This window comes from Stigmatopora nigra, chromosome 6 (assembly GCF_051989575.1).
Source record: "Stigmatopora nigra isolate UIUO_SnigA chromosome 6, RoL_Snig_1.1, whole genome shotgun sequence".
NCBI classification, from domain to species: Eukaryota; Metazoa; Chordata; class Actinopteri; order Syngnathiformes; family Syngnathidae; genus Stigmatopora; species Stigmatopora nigra.
The window spans coordinates 2,546,459-2,566,415 of NC_135513.1; the positions used below are offsets into that span (position 1 = coordinate 2,546,459).

The 19,957-nt window shown below is 43.1% G+C and overlaps 1 protein-coding gene across 5 annotated transcripts in view; it reads right to left on the reverse strand.

The window, feature by feature from the left end:
• LOC144197678 (gamma-adducin-like) overlaps window positions 1–19,957 on the reverse strand; it is a 54,099-nt gene that overhangs the window by 11,177 nt on the left and 22,965 nt on the right. For all 5 annotated transcript variants that reach the window (XM_077718205.1, XM_077718204.1, XM_077718208.1 and 2 more), the window contains 5 exons: window positions 19,460–19,609; window positions 12,154–12,297; window positions 11,873–11,971; window positions 4,873–5,049; window positions 4,555–4,806 (listed from right to left, as the gene is read on the reverse strand). In XM_077718205.1, coding sequence (XP_077574331.1) covers window positions 4,555–4,806; window positions 4,873–5,049; window positions 11,873–11,971; window positions 12,154–12,297; window positions 19,460–19,609 — 822 coding nt within the window. The remainder of the gene's footprint in view (window positions 1–4,554; window positions 4,807–4,872; window positions 5,050–11,872; window positions 11,972–12,153; window positions 12,298–19,459; window positions 19,610–19,957) is intronic.

Genomic DNA, 19,957 nt, shown 5'->3' on the forward strand with positions numbered 1-19,957 from the left:
CTGCAGAGCAGAAAACAGGAGTAGGAGGCAGACAACGAAAAAGGAGTGTTGGCACACAAACGTAAGATTTAATGAAAAAAAACAATAGCAAAAACCTTACAAACAAAAACTTAACTGGGGAGGACGTATATGGGGAACGCACACCACCGAAAAGCGAACATAATACATAAAAAGAATATTTCCATCCCTACGTATATAAACACAGGGTTAAAATACAGAGACAGGGCATGAGGATATTCACAATAACCTGGGTCACACATGGGAAGGAGAGTCAGAAAAGACAGCAGGTGAAATTTATGAATAATCAAGTGAACGGGACACAGAAAAAAACATCCATTTCCGATTCCCATTCAATTCCCATACCCATTTAATTTCCCATTCCAATTCCCATTGCATCCATTTCCATCCAATTCCCATTCCAATTCCCATTGCATCCATTTCCATCCAATTCCCATTCCAATTCCCATTGCATCCATTTCCATCCAATTCCCATTCCAATTCCCATTGCATCCATTTCCATCCAATTCCCATTCCAATTCCCATTCCAATTCCCATTGCATCCATTTCCATCCAGTTCCGTTCCCCCCCCCCCCCCCCGGCTCCGTTCCCCCCCCCCCCCCCGGGCTCCGTTTCCCCCCCCCCCCCCGGCTCCGTTCCCCCCCACGGCTCCGTTTCCGGCTCCCTTTCCGGCTCCCTTTCCGGCTCCCTTTCCGGCTCCCTTTCCGGCTCCCTTTCCGGCTCCCTTTCCGGCTCCCTTTCCGGCTCCCTTTCCGGCTCCCTTTCCGGCTCCCTTTCCGGCTCCCTTTCCGGCTCCCTTTCCGGCTCCCTTTCCGGCTCCCTTTCCGGCTCCCTTTCCGGCTCCCTTTCCGGCTCCCTTTCCGGCTCCCTTTCCGGCTCCCTTTCCGGCTCCCTTTCCGGCTCCCTTTCCGGCTCCCTTTCCGGCTCCCTTTCCGGCTCCCTTTCCGGCTCCCTTTCCGGCTCCCTTTCCGGCTCCCTTTCCGGCTCCCTTTCCGGCTCCCTTTCCGGCTCCCTTTCCGGCTCCCTTTCCGGCTCCCTTTCCGGCTCCCTTTCCGGCTCCCTTTCCGGCTCCCTTTCCGGCTCCCTTTCCGGCTCCCTTTCCGGCTCCCTTTCCGGCTCCCTTTCCGGCTCCCTTTCCGGCTCCCTTTCCGGCTCCCTTTCCGGCTCCCTTTCCGGCTCCCTTTCCGGCTCCCTTTCCGGCTCCCTTTCCGGCTCCCTTTCCGGCTCCCTTTCCGGCTCCCTTTCCGGCTCCCTTTCCGGCTCCCTTTCCGGCTCCCTTTCCGGCTCCCTTTCCGGCTCCCTTTCCGGCTCCCTTTCCGGCTCCCTTTCCGGCTCCCTTTCCGGCTCCCTTTCCGGCTCCCTTTCCGGCTCCCTTTCCGGCTCCCTTTCCGGCTCCCTTTCCGGCTCCCTTTCCGGCTCCCTTTCCGGCTCCCTTTCCGGCTCCCTTTCCGGCTCCCTTTCCGGCTCCCTTTCCGGCTCCCTTTCCGGCTCCCTTTCCGGCTCCCTTTCCGGCTCCCTTTCCGGCTCCCTTTCCGGCTCCCTTTCCGGCTCCCTTTCCGGCTCCCTTTCCGGCTCCCTTTCCGGCTCCCTTTCCGGCTCCCTTTCCGGCTCCCTTTCCGGCTCCCTTTCCGGCTCCCTTTCCGGCTCCCTTTCCGGCTCCCTTTCCGGCTCCCTTTCCGGCTCCCTTTCCGGCTCCCTTTCCGGCTCCCTTTCCGGCTCCCTTTCCGGCTCCCTTTCCGGCTCCCTTTCCGGCTCCCTTTCCGGCTCCCTTTCCGGCTCCCTTTCCGGCTCCCTTTCCGGCTCCCTTTCCGGCTCCCTTTCCGGCTCCCTTTCCGGCTCCCTTTCCGGCTCCCTTTCCGGCTCCCTTTCCGGCTCCCTTTCCGGCTCCCTTTCCGGCTCCCTTTCCGGCTCCCTTTCCGGCTCCCTTTCCGGCTCCCTTTCCGGCTCCCTTTCCGGCTCCCTTTCCGGCTCCCTTTCCGGCTCCCTTTCCGGCTCCCTTTCCGGCTCCCTTTCCGGCTCCCTTTCCGGCTCCCTTTCCGGCTCCCTTTCCGGCTCCCTTTCCGGCTCCCTTTCCGGCTCCCTTTCCGGCTCCCTTTCCGGCTCCCTTTCCGGCTCCCTTTCCGGCTCCCTTTCCGGCTCCCTTTCCGGCTCCCTTTCCGGCTCCCTTTCCGGCTCCCTTTCCGGCTCCCTTTCCGGCTCCCTTTCCGGCTCCCTTTCCGGCTCCCTTTCCGGCTCCCTTTCCGGCTCCCTTTCCGGCTCCCTTTCCGGCTCCCTTTCCGGCTCCCTTTCCGGCTCCCTTTCCGGCTCCCTTTCCGGCTCCCTTTCCGGCTCCCTTTCCGGCTCCCTTTCCGGCTCCCTTTCCGGCTCCCTTTCCGGCTCCCTTTCCGGCTCCCTTTCCGGCTCCCTTTCCGGCTCCCTTTCCGGCTCCCTTTCCGGCTCCCTTTCCGGCTCCCTTTCCGGCTCCCTTTCCGGCTCCCTTTCCGGCTCCCTTTCCGGCTCCCTTTCCGGCTCCCTTTCCGGCTCCCTTTCCGGCTCCCTTTCCGGCTCCGTTTCCGGCTCCGTTTCCGGCTCCGTTTCCGGCTCCGTTTCCGGCTCCGTTTCCGGCTCCGTTTCCGGCTCCGTTTCCGGCTCCGTTTCCAATTCCGTTTCCAATTCCGTTTCCAATTCCGTTTCCAATTCCGTTTCCAATTCCGTTTCCAATTCCGTTTCCAATTCCGTTTCCAATTCCGTTTCCAATTCGGTTTCCAATTCGGTTTCCAATTCGGTTTCCAATTCCGTTTCCAATTCGGTTTCCAATTCCGTTTCCAATTCCGTTTCCAATTCCGTTTCCAATTCCGTTTCCAATTCCGTTTCCAATTCCGTTTCCAATTCCGTTTCCAATTCCTTTTCCAATTCCGTTTCCAATTCCGTTTCCAATTCCGTTTCCAATTCCGTTTCCAATTCCGTTTCCAATTCCGTTTCCAATTCCGTTTCCAATTCCGTTTCCAATTCCGTTTCCAATTCCGTTTCCAATTCCGTTTCCAATTCCGTTTCCAATTCCGTTTCCAATTCCGTTTCCAATTCCGTTTCCAATTCCGTTTCCAATTCCGTTTCCAATTCCGTTTCCAATTCCGTTTCCAATTCCGTTTCCAATTCCGTTTCCAATTCCGTTTCCAATTCCGTTTCCAATTCCGTTTCCAATTCCGTTTCCAATTCCGTTTCCAATTCCGTTTCCAATTCCGTTTCCAATTCCGTTTCCAATTCCGTTTCCAATTCCGTTTCCAATTCCGTTTCCAATTCCGTTTCCAATTCCGTTTCCAATTCCGTTTCCAATTCCGTTTCCAATTCCGTTTCCAATTCCGTTTCCAATTCCGTTTCCAATTCCGTTTCCAATTCCGTTTCCAATTCCGTTTCCAATTCCGTTTCCAATTCCGTTTCCAATTCCGTTTCCAATTCCGTTTCCAATTCCGTTTCCAATTCCGTTTCCAATTCCGTTTCCAATTCCGTTTCCAATTCCGTTTCCAATTCCGTTTCCAATTCCGTTTCCAATTCCGTTTCCAATTCCGTTTCCAATTCCGTTTCCAATTCCGTTTCCAATTCCGTTTCCAATTCCGTTTCCAATTCCGTTTCCAATTCCGTTTCCAATTCCGTTTCCAATTCCGTTTCCAATTCCGTTTCCAATTCCGTTTCCAATTCCGTTTCCAATTCCGTTTCCAATTCCATTTCCAATTCCATTTCCAATTCCATTTCCAATTCCATTTCCAATTCCATTTCCAATTCCATTTCCAATTCCATTTCCAATTCCATTTCCAATTCCATTTCCAATTCCATTTCCAATTCCATTTCCAATTCCATTTCCAATTCCACCCATTTCCAATTCCATTTCCAATTCCAATTCCACCCATTTCCAATTCCACCCATTTCCAATTCCACCCATTTCCAATTCCACCCATTTCCAATTTCACCCATTTCCAATTCCACCCATTTCCAATTCCATTTCCAATTCCACCCATTTCCAATTCCACCCATTTCCAATTATTCCACCCATTTCCAATTCCACCCATTTCCAATTCCACCCATTTCCAATTCCACCCATTTCCAATTTCACCCATTTCCAATTCCACCCATTTCCAATTCCACCCATTTCCAATTCCACCCATTTCCAATTTCACCCATTTCCAATTCCACCCATTTCCAATTCCACCCATATTCAATTCACCTGTTGTCATCTGTTGCCTTGTGTCACCTACCTGTTCATGTTTCATTAACCCATGTTGGTGTATTTAAGTCCCTGTTGTTTGTCGTTTGATTGTTTTTCCCTGGTTGCGGCCTTGTCAATGTCTTGAATGTTAGGCGTGCATAGTCATAAATATATGTCTACTATATGCATACAGAAAAATTAAAAAAAATGGCTTAGATAATATTTACTCTTAATACTTCAGATGCCATTGATGGTGCGCAACGTCCAATCTATATTTTATGCTGGGCCTATCTGTCTCTACCTTAAAAACCAGTATCAACGGCACCCAATTAGTTCGATGAGTGCATCAAACTTACTGTAGTTGTCCTGTTATTGTAACGCTCATCTACACCTTCCACATTGACTTTGGTGTAGCTGTTGGGTGAGTTGAGCCATCGCGTCTTCTCCCGCTGCTGCCGCTGCTGCAGAAACTTGAACGGAAAACGTGTGGCATCTACATCGTCTTCAATCATCAACGCTGTGACAGTGGCGGGGATCTCCACATCGTTTTTGTGCTTTGGCTTCTTGCGTATGATGGGATGGCGGTAGGTGTAACCTGTCCTGTACCCCTAAAAATGGAAAAAAAATCTAAGAATTCAGTTGCAGATCGAAGTGAAATACACCATTTAACTTACCAGGTTGTCCAGCATTCTCATCAGTGATTCAAATTCCAGTTCGCCAACCTTCCACTTGTATGTACTGCTCATGTTTGCTCCAACTGTGGAGGCTACGCCGTACACTTGTGATTTGTATTTTTCCTGATCGAGCACTATCAGGTTGTCTATGCTGCCTGCACAGGAGATGGCATTCACCTAAACACATCCAAAAAGAGATGCAACCTTACACAACACAATTAACAGGTGTGCTCTTACTACTAGCAAATACTTCGTTCCAGATGTCGTTACGTTATTTAGATTTTTTTGTAAGTAGAGACGCAACTTACATGTAGTACTATACCTAAATTGTTCCAATGATTGCAAAGTCTCCAATATTAGAGGAATACAAGGAAAATGATAAAATTACAGTGGTACCTCGAGATATGAGCTTAATGTGTTCCCGGACTGAGCTCCTGTCGATTTACCCGTATCTTAAATTAAATTTCCCATAGAAATAAATTACAAACAAATTAATTCGTTCTAACCCTCTGAAAAAAAAAAAACTGGATGGAGAGACTTTTTGCATGGCAATGCGCTCGTAACATAACAATCAAATTTAAATTAAGTTGGATTATAATACAGATACACTCAAAATTAAGATCAATCTAACTTTACACTCAATTCATCGTAAAACCTCTATTTCAACGTCATGCCGTTCTATTTTTCAAACTTTCCCCGGTATTGCCATTCAATTAGAGGGTGCCACTCTATTTTTTGACTAGCTGGTGAGAATTTTGAGAAGATGCGGACATATACATATTTATTTAACAAAAGGCACAAATACAAGGCGATTACTGGTAAGTAATTACAAATTCACTGGTGAAAATCAAATGACAGCTCGCTGTTGTAGCTGTTCTTGTCATTCAGCGTCAGGTGTCTGAGTGAGTTCACGTTCATCGTCGCCAGCATTAGCTTGTCCACCAAGCACAAGCCAATGCTGGCGACGATGAACGTGAAAGTTGAAAACCAGTCTGAATCGGGCCGTCTGACCTGAAACAATGGAACAGACAATACTTCGAGCCGTCGAGAACGGTTGGTGCTCGCATGGTGCCGAATTTGATGGAGCTCTTCTCGCCGTGCAACATCCAGTTCCCGTAGAACTGGCAGACTTTGGTTTTGAATGGGGCGTTTCAGTAGAACTTGGAGGCCTGTATAAATTTGGTGCAGCCTCTTGGAATCACGGCCCATCAATATGGAGCTTCTTCAATTGCTTCTCTTTGGCATCGCTGTGACAACAGTATGAATCCTGGGCAAGAAGGGAATTCTGACCACCTTCTCAGGTTGAGAATTTTTTTTCCCGTGGTGCCGTTCAATTAGAGGATGCTGTTCTATTTTTCAATTCTTCCACCAAGGTGCTGTTCAAATAGATGTGCCGCTCAAATAGAAGTTTTATGGTAATTCTAATTTTTCTTTTCCTTTTTATGCTTTTCTTTTTCTGGGTTGGCTCTATTTGCCCCGCCTCCACCTTAACTTTCAGCTGCAGTTTTAAAAAGGAACATCTCTAGGGTTGTTTGCTTTTGTCTTCCCTTTAAAATATTTCGAAAATGATGCACACAAATGTCCTCACAATAGGGTAACACACGACCACTTGCCAACTACAAGGACTATACTCCTGAAAAACACTACAATGCTCCACCCAGTGCTCATACACATTAAACGAGGGAGTTGCGGGGAGAAATACATTGCCCAAGATGTTCTTATGAGCAGCGTCTTGCGTCTGCTGTATGCTTGTATATCAAAATGTCTTGTACCTCAAGGTAAATATATGCTAGAAATTTTACTCATATCTCAAATTTCTCATATGTCAGGGCATTAGTATGTCGAGGTATTAATGTATGCCAATTTTGTATGAAACACAAAAAAAGGAGCATTTCCACTGGGGTGAATGGGTGAGGGCGAACGGAAACGTTTGGCAGCTGAGTAGACATATATGGAAACACCCAACTAAAATTGTTACGTTTGGCGAAATATTGATTCAACAACTGTTGCCTTTGATGGCTTGTCATAATTGTCCTAAAATGTACAATACGACATGAAGACGTGATAGAAAGACTTGTGAACACTTTGAAGACAGAGCAAGCTTCTTCTTTTCACTTCCTTTAGCAATCAATTTCTTGCTGCTCACGATGGAATACAGAGAATAAATCTACATTCAGCATACTAATAAAATGTCTAGAAATAACGTGTTGCAACTCTAAGGGTCGAAAGCTCACGAATCAGGGGCATTTCCCTCCAGCGCACCATTTCCAGGTCGGGCTCGCACCGTGCTCTCCTGTTGTGCACGGTGACCATGACGCCGCTCAGCTCTCGCGTGCACCTGAAGTGTGCTAACCTCGGTTCAGGCATAATGGAGACGCAGGTCCCATCTAGCCAATGGAAAGTCAGCAGTGTTGGGAGGGCAACTCTGTCAAGATAATTTCTAAATAAAGTACAGGATACTACAATAGGATGTTTGAAATTTCTAGATTTAACTTCTTGTAATTGTATTTTTTCATAGTTAGACACAAAATGTTCCCTTTTAAGCTATTCGTAAGCTCAATACAGTGGTACAGCTAGTTACAGAATTAATGTTACAGCATTTAGACTTTTTGTAAGTAGAAGTAAAAAATGACAAAACTATACACATTTTGTATGAAATAGGTATGCAAACGTGTATGTATGCAAAAAGGGAAAACAGAGCAACATTTTTATTAAGCCATAATCACACAACTTAACAACTTAAAATGATGTTACACACACAGAAAGGTAGGTCAAAGGTACACAAATCTGGAACTCATCCCCGGCCGGAGCCAATTGGCGATAGTCCGTAAAAATATAAAGTGCCCACAAAGGGGTTTTTGTTCAGGACGTGCTCATCCTCTGCAGCAGGGGTCGGGAACCTTTTTGACATAGGGATCCATAAACAATTCCTATTTTCAAATTGTATTCCTTGAGAGGCATACTTTGAATTTAAGAGTAAAAATGTGAAAAATTAACACATTAAGCTCGTATCTCGAGGTACCAATGTATATGAATTGCTGGCAGCACTAATTGGCCAAGCAATGTCATCACCTGTAGCCAGCGATGGTCAAGCAGGCATGTCATCGTGAATAGACATGAGTCGATGTGTCTTGACCCCTCCGGCACCGGCTCCACCGAACCCCTATTGTTCCATTGTACCCAGGTTAAAAACCATTGATCTAAACCAAGCTATTTTTAATGTTGGATTTACATTTACTTGAGATTTCTCAATTAGGAAAATTGTTCAGAGTGAGACCGGGCGTGTGTTGAAAAATGTGTTTAAAAGAAAAGAAAACAAAACAAAAAAACAACGCGACCACTGATGTTCAAATTAACGGCCACTTTTGTCAGCTGGAAAAGATATCTAAGCTAGAGTCAGATGTTGAATGTGTTGCTTCTTGCAATAAATGTTTCCGTCGTGCTCGCAAACCCTCCAGAGCAGAAAAAGACCACGTGGCGTTGTAGGAATGAGGTTAAGAGACAACGCTAACAGTTGTTAGATTTTTTTTTAGGAGGATGGAACAAATTTGAGAATTTACATATAAAGTACTGTGATCTTCACCATTTTGCGGCTTCAACTTTCACTGCTTTACTACATCGCATTTTTTTTTCTGAAGTATAAAAAAACAGTTCATAAAAATCTGCACTGAAACTCGCAAGCATAAGACATAAAATGGTGGCGAAAAAGGGCAGAAGTAAGTAGAGGCACGGCTTCTTTTTTTCAGCACTGCAGAAGCGATATATCATAGAAGAAAAATGGGCGCCTCGGATGTTATATTAGGTTCCTAGATGCAATATGTCTAACCATTTTGTTTTGTTGCAAATTTGGCATCGCGCACATGACCTGTGTAGAAAGACAATTTTTTTAGTTGCCATTGAAAATGCCTCCTAAAAATTGACATTCCTTGGTATGCTAAAGGAATAGGACGCTAATGCGGCATGAATGACTACAATGACAACTACACTGTGGCGTTCTTGTGTACGTAATTCGGCTTGTAGGAATGCTTTGCCATGCGGTTAAAAGAGAGAGAAAGGAAGTGAACACACTTTCAGGTGTTTCGAGGATATGTATGCTGTGAATAAGGTCTGTGAGATCCTCCAGCGTGGATATGAAGTGAGTGGTTCGTTTCTCTGCCCAGGTTGCTACACATTGATGCGACCGTTATTCTCCAAAGAGCGCTGCCGCTTCCACTTGGCCACCAGTGCGCACGCGCTGCTGTTCACCGCCCAAAGCTTCCATCTTCCGAGGCGCGGAACTGCAAATTCTCGTGTGGACAAAGACGCCCCAACTCCGAGGAATAAAAAAAATTGACCAGGCTTATGAAGGATTTGCGCCGTAAATACGGTTGTGAAGCTGGCATGAAGATAGGATGTCAACACACTGCCGTGGGGCCAGCCAGAAAGAAACTGATGACAACATGGTGTCAGCCATTGAATTTGCCAATTGTTTTGACAGTATCAAGACAAAATCAGAAGCAATATTTGTAAAATAAAAATGTGGCTCGAATCTGACGAAGAGGACTTGGACTAAAGCTCCAATAACCCTTTGTTAATTATTTAAATCAAGCGGAGATGAAATATTTTTCCTGTGAGTATAGTACTTGAAATATTTACATATTCTTAAATCATAGATTATATTTAGATATTATTACGTGACATTTTTCATATGCATGCTACTAAGATATTTAATAAATACACTTCTTGATAATTGTATTGTGTTCTTGTATTTTTGTATAGGCGCGAAAACATGTAGTATGGTATTTAGTAATAATAGGGGTGATCGCGGTTTTTCCATTATCATGGCCATGTCTCGTCTACATTATCTGGGAAGAACGAGGGATTAGTGTACTGCTCTACCTACGAAAAATCCAAGTTACGAAACAAGTTTTGGAGCCAATTAATTTCCTAAGTAGTTACCAACGTAGTAAAATTTGATATGGGACTTGAACTGGGAAACAGGACCATCGTGCATCCAAGAAAAAATTACTACCTGTCTAAACTACAGTGCCATGAAAGTATTTGCTCGCTTTCTGATTTCTGTGTTCACACCACTTTATGTTGACTCATGCTGGCATCAGGTATATCAGCATACTGTCATCCTTCACAACTTTGCGGCTTCAGTCCATCGCGTTTTTGATATAAGGTATTCCAATCCAAATGTTCATAAAAATGTCAAAATCCATGCTGAAACTCGCAAGCGGAAGACATGAGATGAAAAATGGCAGAAGTCAGGGCACTGATTCTTCTTTGGTGCCGAGTTGGGTGGCACTCACCGACAAAAAAGAAGCGAAATTTCACCCAAGAATAATAAACCACTGAATAATATAAAAGGCAGAGAAGGACAATGTCTTTCTTGCCTACGGTTTCACATCCGAATAGGTGTGACGTTGCTAGATATGCTAAAGGTGGGCAATAAGTATGCGCATGTAAGACGTCAGTACGGCAAAAAAATCTACCATGCGTTCTAACAAGAAAGAACATTCACAAAACGGCAACATTATATCCTTTTCCAAGGACACCAACCGAGTGGTAACCACTAGGAATAATAAATGAACCAGGATTATGAGGGACTGTGAAGCTCGCTTAGTTAGTAGTAACTGAAGGCTTCTCAGATCAATCAAACACCGTAACAGATGAGGACCTCATCGAAATGATACAATCGGGGAGTGATAAAGAAAAGGCAACGGACCATGACGAGATTGAGTAAGCCAAAGTAAGTAGTAGTGAAAATATGACAAAAATAAATACGGTAGCGGTGCGTAGTTCATTCCACTAACTTCAAGCATGACAATGACTAAGCGGGAGCACTCCAGTGCGCACTAAGGAAAGTATGGATTTTGGAATTGTCACAGAGTGTAATGCTTAAAACCATCGCAAGAGAGCAGTAAGATAATGTACACACTTCCATAATCCTTGCAAATGCCCGAAGCTTGAGTTCACACACTTAGAAAAGGTAAAGAAATTAAATCACTCATCTAATAGGATCCAACAAATATTTCTCGCCACAATAGAATATTCCAACTCTCTATGTTGCACCGTTTGGACAAACTTAGGGAGAGAATCTCAACATACACACACACACAAACACAAACTCACAGACCCATAAATCCCGCTTTATAAGGATTGTAGACAAAAGCCGCACGAACTAATTGGGCCCTAGGTCCACTTTGGGGGAAGTTTTAGATTTCTCAGTGTGACCTGTGTGAGTAAATATGTGCCGCGTTACATTTGTATGGTTTATTTTTGTATAATAAGGGTAATTGCAATCATTAAGGAGGGGAGCAATTAGCTGAGATTGAGAGATATCTCAAACGGTTATGAGATCAGATAACTTGGATTTTGACTTTATGGCAATGGTCAAGTTATAATGTATGTAGGTTTTTACAGCATGAGTAAGGTGTGGCAGAGGGCATCAGAAAAATAACGCACAGGTGTTATACAGTAATTCCTTGAATATCGCGGCTTCAATTATCGCGGTTTCATGACATTGCATTTTTTTTCTGGGGGAATTTTTTTTATAATGACATTTTTTTGTAAGTTTATAATAATGTGAAAAACCACCCTGAAATTCGCAAGCGGAAGCCACTTTCCTCTCCTCCGCTTGCTATTAGGACTCAGCACTAAAGTGAAAAAATATATATTTATTTTTTAAGTCCATAAAAATTTTAAAAGCCGTGCTGAAACTCGCAACCTCCGCTTGCTCCTACGACTCAGCACTGAAGGGTGACCCTACAGCGCGTTTTTTTCTTTATCGCGGCCTACATTAATCGTGATAATCAAGGGATTACTGTATTAGGAACATCCAGGAAGTAGCAAGAGCGGAATATATTCTTAATCATTTTACTACTATTTAACTATCATAAATCATACTCTGTTAATAATATACTGCGCAACATTGAGTTAAAAGAGGCTGCTTCTCTTGGCAATGCTTCGTTGCATTATCCATCCTGTAAAAAAAATAATTCTCTTTAAATAATACCTGGATTTCACAGGCGTATTGTGCATTATAGATATAGTGAAAGGCCTCTTCCACAGATTCACCAAGAGCAACGAGGCCATGATTCCGCAGCACCAGAACCTTTAATACATAAGCATAGTCAATTAGATGGGAACATTCGAGTTTTTTTCACACGGCACTGTACTGAAAGTTTAAATTAAATCCAAACGAGTAGGACAGAAAGTTTTATTAATGTATTGAACCACACAATGCTCTTTAACAGCTCTTAGGTTGCAGCAGTTGTTTCCAAAAAGTTCTCCTACCTTTGCTGCAGGCCCCAGAGCTTTTTGCAGCTCTTTGCGCTCCATTGGCTCATCCAGGATGCCTTGATAATTGAAATATGCGATGTCACCCAGAATGAGGGCCTCCTGAGAAATGGGGAGGATGCCACATTTCATAGATGATACCTATTAGGAGGAAGAGGCAATTAGAACCAAACATTACAAAAAGTCACAACAAAATTTCCGCTCCTTATCCAATTTGTGGTATATATAATTGATTCGCTGCTGCTGAAGGGAGAGCCACCACTATTAATCAACTAATATACAACTAATCAATTATCAAATTACTTCACTACTTTGACCTTATTGACGAAAACATTTTCCAATTTCCTAATTTTTGAGCCGCTACGACTGACTAGCAACCAGTCTAGGATGTAGTCTGACTTCCGCCCGTCCACAGCTGGGTTAGGCTCCAGCAACCCCCGCTACCCTTTCGAGGATGGGCAGTATGGAAGATGAATGAATGAATAATTTTTGAGCCGCCTAAAAGTAAATATTGTTTACTATGACATTTTTTATATTGTAATTTTAATTCTAAAAGTGAAAATAACATTTATTCAATAATTTTCTGTACTGCTTATCCTCAAAGGTGGCAGGGGGCCTTGGAGCCTATGCCAGCCAACTACGGGCACCAGGCGAGGGACATCCTGGATTGGTCACCAGCCAATCACAGGTCACAAGGAGATGGACAACCATGAACGCTGAAACTTACACTTAAGGGCAATTTAGAATGTTCAAACGAACCTGGGGGTTCCACCTTCTTCTGGATTAAGGACTTTCTGGTCAACGAACCCCAGCACGTGAAGCTGGGTTGCCACCTCTCATCCGCTCGCACGCTCACCACCATCTCGTCCCAAGGCTGTGTGCCAGGTCCACTACTCTACACACATGTGCCACGCACCCCGAGAACATCATTGTGAAATTTGCAAACGATACTACGGTGGAGGGAATGATCACAAAGGGGAATGAGACAGAGATGAGGTCCTTAGTCTCAGTGAGTGGTGCGCTCTCTACAACTCGGAGCTTAACGTTTCCATAACCAGAGAATTCATCCGGGACTTCTGACGGAACAAGGCAGCTCCACCTCCCTGTATATCAACGGCAAATGTGTGGATTGAGGGGAGACTTACACATTCCTGGGGGTCTATATCTCTGTTGATCAAGACTTACTGCTATCAACCTTGGTCCTTTTGTACCTATTATTTATGAGACCATTTATTCAAAGTTGACCTCTTATCTATCTTGACTCCTACTTATTTATTGCTGACTACTTATTTATTAATTATTAGTTTATTATGTATGTGTTCATTTGTATGTTGTTATTTGCACACGAACCCTCCATTAAAGAGGACTGTGAGGCAGACACACTTATCACCGGACCGCTATGAAAAGAATAAACTGTAAATATTCCTTCTCTATTTATTTGAATACTTAGCATTTTTTTTAATTAAAGACAAACAGAAAAAGAAAAGAAAAAATATTCTATAATTGTTTTTTTAATTATCTTTCTGTATTTTGTTCACAAAAGAATAATCATCACTATTGTCAGCTGTATTTTGTCCTAAATGTATGTGGATATTTTATTTCAGTCAATTATATTTAGATATTTGCAAACATTTACATTTGCTTTGAAAAACAATGATATAATTAAATAGCTGCCTAAATCCACATAAGATTTGGTTCCACTGCACATTCATAGCAAAATTGTTCAGCCCATTGTAATTTAACTGTAAATACAGTCTTCTCTCGAATATTGCGGATAATGTAGACAAGACATGGCTGCGATATTCGAAAGAGAGCAAAGTAGGATCACCCCTATTATTACTACATGCCTTACTATGTTTCCGCGCTTATACAGAAATACAAGTACAATTATCAAGACGTGTATTCATTAATTACTACACTTTTAGGCATATACAAAGACTAATGTATTAATTTCCAAATATAATAGATAAATAAAAAAATTGTAAATCTTTTGAGTGCAGTTAAATCTCATCACTATGCCACCCGTCGGACAGAGCAAAAATGGCAAAGTAGCGAGACTGGCATAGTAGGTTTTTAAAAACGGTTTATTGTAAAAAATAAAATATAATCGGCTGTATTGTCTCATGTTATCCATCACCTCAGTCCAAATTGATTTCACTCACCCACAATGGGACCACAAAAAGGAAAAAGAGGAATGGAATGTACTGAATGACAGAAAGTGAACAATATTTTAATCTATAAAGCTAGTTTTTCTCTTGACCTACGCTAGACACCAGATCACCACTGCCTGTTGTGCTAGGTCAATCAACACGAATGTAGTGCTGACTTTGAACTCCCAATGCCGATTAGGTATGATTTTTTTTTTTTAAACAAAATATTTTACCTGGGCTGATTAGAATAAATAGCTGACAATAATTGCATCCTTCTTGCTGAGAATACCCTTCACAGTGGTTCTCTTAAATTTGACGCCCCATTTCTGGACTGATTAGACTCCTTCGAACCATCGATTATCGCCATCTCCTGCAGCGTTAAGTAGGTTCTTTTGCGTTTCTGAGCTGAAAATGTGGGCAAAATTTTAAAAATGAATGAATTCAAAAATACAATAAACACACAACAGTGGCACAGTAGCGAGATTATAGGGGGTGGCATAGTAAATTTATTTTGAATTGAATTTTGTCGGGACCGAGCATAAGTCGCATAATAGCGAGAGAGACATAGTATCAAGGTGGCATTGTAACATGATTTCACTGTACTGTACTCAGTGAAAATAGTTCAAGTAGTTTAGCACACAATGAACATGGATGGCGACCACCACTTATTTTCTTATTCAAATAGGCTTTTGTACAGCGACATGACAATGTCAAGACGATTGCCAAATTCAATGGCTCCGACCATGTTGTTATCACACTCCTGGCCTCGTTGTTGAAATTTGCATGCCATATTGAAGGTCTCCTGCAGAAGGAAGACCACGCTAGAAAACAAGAGAAGGTAAGATGTCGCCGTTCTCTGCCTTTTCATATCATTCTCCTACGGTGAAATATGGCTTCTTCTGTGGTGAGTGCCACCCAATTCAATGTTGAAGAAGTGGAGCCCTCCCTTCTGCCATTTTTTTAGCCCATGTATTCTACTTGAGAGTTTTGACATTTTTATTTTACGTTTTTTATTTATAGACTTAAGATAAAACAATCAGGGGGGTCCGCCAAAGCGGTTTGGACAAACGTAGCGAAAGAAACAAAAGATGGTTGCTGCACTTAAAAAAAAAAAAAAAAAGGGTTGGATGAGAAAGGAAAGTTTTAGTATGCATAACGGCAAACGTGTACACACAATTATGTACAGCTAGACAGAAGATGGAGTATGCCTTTTAGGAAAAAGTAAGGAACAATTTCAAAAGAAAAGATTACGAATATTAACTATTTAACCAATTTGTTATTTTTATTAAAACATTGTAAACCAAAGTGAAAATATGACGAAAATAAAAACAAAATAGCTGTGCCGTTGCGTCGTTCATGCAACAAACTTTAAGCGGAAATGACTAAGCAGTGAGCACTGAAGAAGGTATGGGTTTTTCACATCTGGAGGGTGTAATGCTTAAAACTACCACGAGAGCAGCAAGGTAACATATTTCTAGTCAGCCATATGCACCGATAATCCTTGCAAATTCTCAAAGCTCGAGTTCACAGACTAAGAAAGGGTGAAGAAATTCAATCACTCGTCTATTAGGATCCGACAGCCGTTTCTGGCCACCATAAAAAATTATGCCCGGTGCCTCAAGCCAGACTAACCCACGACCACGTACGGTTTTCACTGCCAGCAAGGGCTGGCTTGAGAGGTTTAAGCGGCGAGTCGGACTAAGGAATGTGTCGCTGCATGGAGATGCAGCCTCTGCAGACGGAGCAGCAGCGAGGCGCTTCAAAGTGGTTCTACTCATGGGGGGGTCAGGTGGAGTTCCTTCCCCCAACACCACTCCCCTCATCCAGCCCATGGATCAGGGGGTTATCAAGGCCTTCAAAGCCCTCTACACCAAGGTGACAATGGAGGGTCTCATCTCCTCCATTGAAGAGCCCTACGAGACCTTCAGCATGAAGTCCTACTGGAAGGACTACAACATAGCCACGTGTCTAACCAACATTCAGAATGCCCAAAAGGGCATGAAAGAACAGACACTCATCTCCAGCTGGAGGAAATTGTGGCCACAGAAAATCACTGAGGACTATGAGGGCTTCACTCCCAACGAAATTCAGCACTCAGCCGTTGAAAATGCAGTCAGGCTGGCTCGGTTGGTGCAGACCGAAGGCTTCTCAGACATTTCGGCTGATGAGATTACAAATCTCATCGACTGTCACTCAGACCCACTGACAGAGGAGGACCTACAGGAGATGACCAAGTCGGCGAGTGAGGAGGAAGAGGAGCCTGCTGCCGACGACGAGGGTGACAATGCTGACGAAGGTGGCCTTACTTTACATAATTTGCAGGACCTCTTTAATACTGCCAAAGACCTCCAAAGAAAGGCCAAAGAAATGGACGATAACATGGTGAGGGCAGTCAAGTTCAGCAATCGCATCGATGAGGTCATGGCTGTTTACAGGCCCATCCTCACCGACCAAAAAAAACAACGTTCACAACTCCCCATAACAATGTTTCTTACGCGCCAAAGAACTGCGGGAGATCCATCCGGACTGCTATGATGTTTTTGAATTTCTGAGTTTTCTGAATAAAAGTTTACATTTATTACATTTGCAGTGATTTTTTTTGTATGCACCAACATAACACCTGCATTCTAATGTGGAATAAAACACCTGAATAAACAGCATATTAGCCTGGTGGTGGTTTTGTGCACGTGTTATATGTTTCTATAAGCGTTTTTGATGGCGCCCGCCTACTTCGCGGATTCGCAGCTAATGCGGTGGGGTCCGGTCCCCATTAACAGCGATAAGCGAGGGATCACTGTATATCATGTTTTCAAAGGATTATAGATTAATTTATTCCTGTTAGTAGCACCCAATTAGTACAACAGCACCCAAGCCGATAGACGCATTTACACCAAATTTATAGGGAAAAAAAGGTTAATTACCTTGTGGTTATTCTAACACCTTTTAGTTTTTCAATAACATTTATGAATTATGACTTTATTATGTTATCAGCACCTTATATTTTTAATAGCTCAAGAGAGCAGCAAGCTAACATATTTCAGGTCAGGCATACTCCTCAATAATACTTGCAAATGCTCAAAGCTTGAGTTTCCAGAAGGTAAAGAAATTCAATCACTATTAGGATTTGACAGCCGTTTCTGGCCAACATAATGTCAACTCTCTAAGATGCAGAGTTTGGACTAAAGTAGTGTGAGAATGTAAACAAATTCCTGGGGGTCCACATCACGGACAAGCTCGCCTGGTCTACCAACACCACGGCTGTGGTGAAGAAGGCCCAGAACCATTTCCTGAGGGTACTCAAGAAGAACAACTTGGACACTAAGCTTCAGGTAACCTTCTATAGAGCAACTGTGGAGAGCATCCTGGAATACAACAAACGGCAGAAAAGCCATGCATACAGTGTTCAACACCGCCCAGAAGGCTGTGCTCTGCAATAACTGGATGACATTGTGAGCCCTCGCTGAGCCGGGAACATTGTTAGGGACACAGACCACCCTGGTCACAACCTGTTCCAGCTGCTGCCCTCTGTCAGACGCTACAGGTTTCACAAAGCAAGGACAAATAGACTTTGGGACAGTTTTTCCCCAAAGCGATCAGTAAGCACGACACACAATCCCTGTGCAATAACTTTGGGGTGTGCAATAACAATGTGCAATATTTTAGAATTTACCTGGTCAGGATGTGGCTTTTTATATTTTTAGATTACTTATGTTTTTTTTTTTACTGGGAAAACGCACTTTGTGGAATAGCACCACCAATTTTGTTATACGCAGGTATGCATACAATAAAGGCTTTTGATTTGATTTGATTTCACACATCCATCCATCCATAAATAACTATGTATTCCTGCTCAACAAAATACTTTATTTTCTGTTGTGACGGAAAGACTCGGCGAGCCTTGATGGTGCTGGACGTGCTGGCCCAAGACGTCTTTTCACGTCATTTACAAAGGTCATTTTGGAACAATTTTCGCCAGCCAGTTTCCAGGGGCACACACATACACACACACGCTTTGTAAGGATTAGAGCAGTGTTTTTCAACCTTTTTTGAGCCACGGCACATTTTTTTCCATTGGAAAAATTTGTGGCACACCACTAACCAAAAATTTTACAAAATGACACTCTGTATAGTATATTTAATTACAATATAATTTCTCAATTTATTTATACTCAGTCAGAATCTTGTCCAGGGCCCAGTTCGGAGTTTGCAGTTGTCCTTTTTAAAAACTTCTCCATGACTGTCACCACGGCCTCTTAGGTGCATCACTAATTTTCTTGGCGGAACGAGGCAATCAACTACGTGTTGCCACACGGACAAATATTACATTACGCTGCCAGCCTTTACAGCACGGACACTGGACAATGACATCATATTTGCAGAAAACTATTAATAAATGTTAATTTTAAAAAAAGGATACTGGATAATTTCTCACGGCACACCTGACGATCTCTCACGGCACACTAGTGTGCCACGGCACAGTGGTTGAAAATCACTGGATTAGAGAATAGATAAAGCATGATTTATGGATGGGTGGATGTTTTATAACTCCTGTCACGACAGGAAAAAAAGTGTTCTAGGGAGCATCTATAAACTCGCTGGCGGACAAATCAGCCACGTGGTGCGTTTAGAGCACATCATGTAAAAACGACGATTCATACATAAACTCTGCTTTCAGCTGAAACAAACGAATTGACTGGTGAAGGTGAAGAAATGCAATCTCTAGTCTTTTAGGATGGCCACCATAAACAATTTCAACTCTCTACATTGCACGGTTTGGACAAACGTAGCAAGAAAATCTTACCATACACACAGACACACAAACATCCATCCATAAATCACGCTTTATAAAGATTATAAAAAAAGTGATGTACTGAACCCGCAAAATGGTGAAGTATCACACTAATGTGTTTCACATCAGCAAATTACCAATTTCGTCATACGCAGCTAGGTATGATGACAATTTAGCTTTTGTCAAGTCAATGATGATGACAATGCCTATGTCTGATTTTTTTTTTTTTTTTAATTTAAATACATCAGAAAACTTATAATTTTGGAAGCCCCAATTGATTATGATAGACTTTTATGATTTCTGAGGTATTACTATTATTGTTTCAGGTAAGTTGTGAATTGCGTTAGTGTTCAAAAGAACTTACAGCAGCCGTGGCAGGGGTGTGAACGTGTATGATACAGCGGGTGTCTGGGCGCATAGAGTAGATGGCGGCGTGGGGACTGAAACCAGGTGAATCGATACTCAGGTTGGTGCAGCCCTGATCAATCACTTCGCCGATGATGTTAACCTTCATCTGGGGAAGCAAAGCACATCACCTGGAGTCAAAAGACATTCGTACCAATCATATAACATGACAACAAAGTTCCATCTTCAGTCTTCATCAAAGTAAAACATATTGGATTTCTCATATTTTCTGTTATCTTCAGAAAAGGAAAACCCAATTAAGACTGTTATCCAACATGCAGACCGATAGGGCTTACTCCATCTTAACGATGATTTTTATTTCATCACTCGTGATTACCACTCGCTTGGTGTCCTTGGAAAAGGATATTTTTGCCAACTTCCAAATCGTTGCTTCTTCTTTCTTGATGTAACACACGGTCAATTCATTAATGATGCCTTAGATGACGCAGGACGCTCA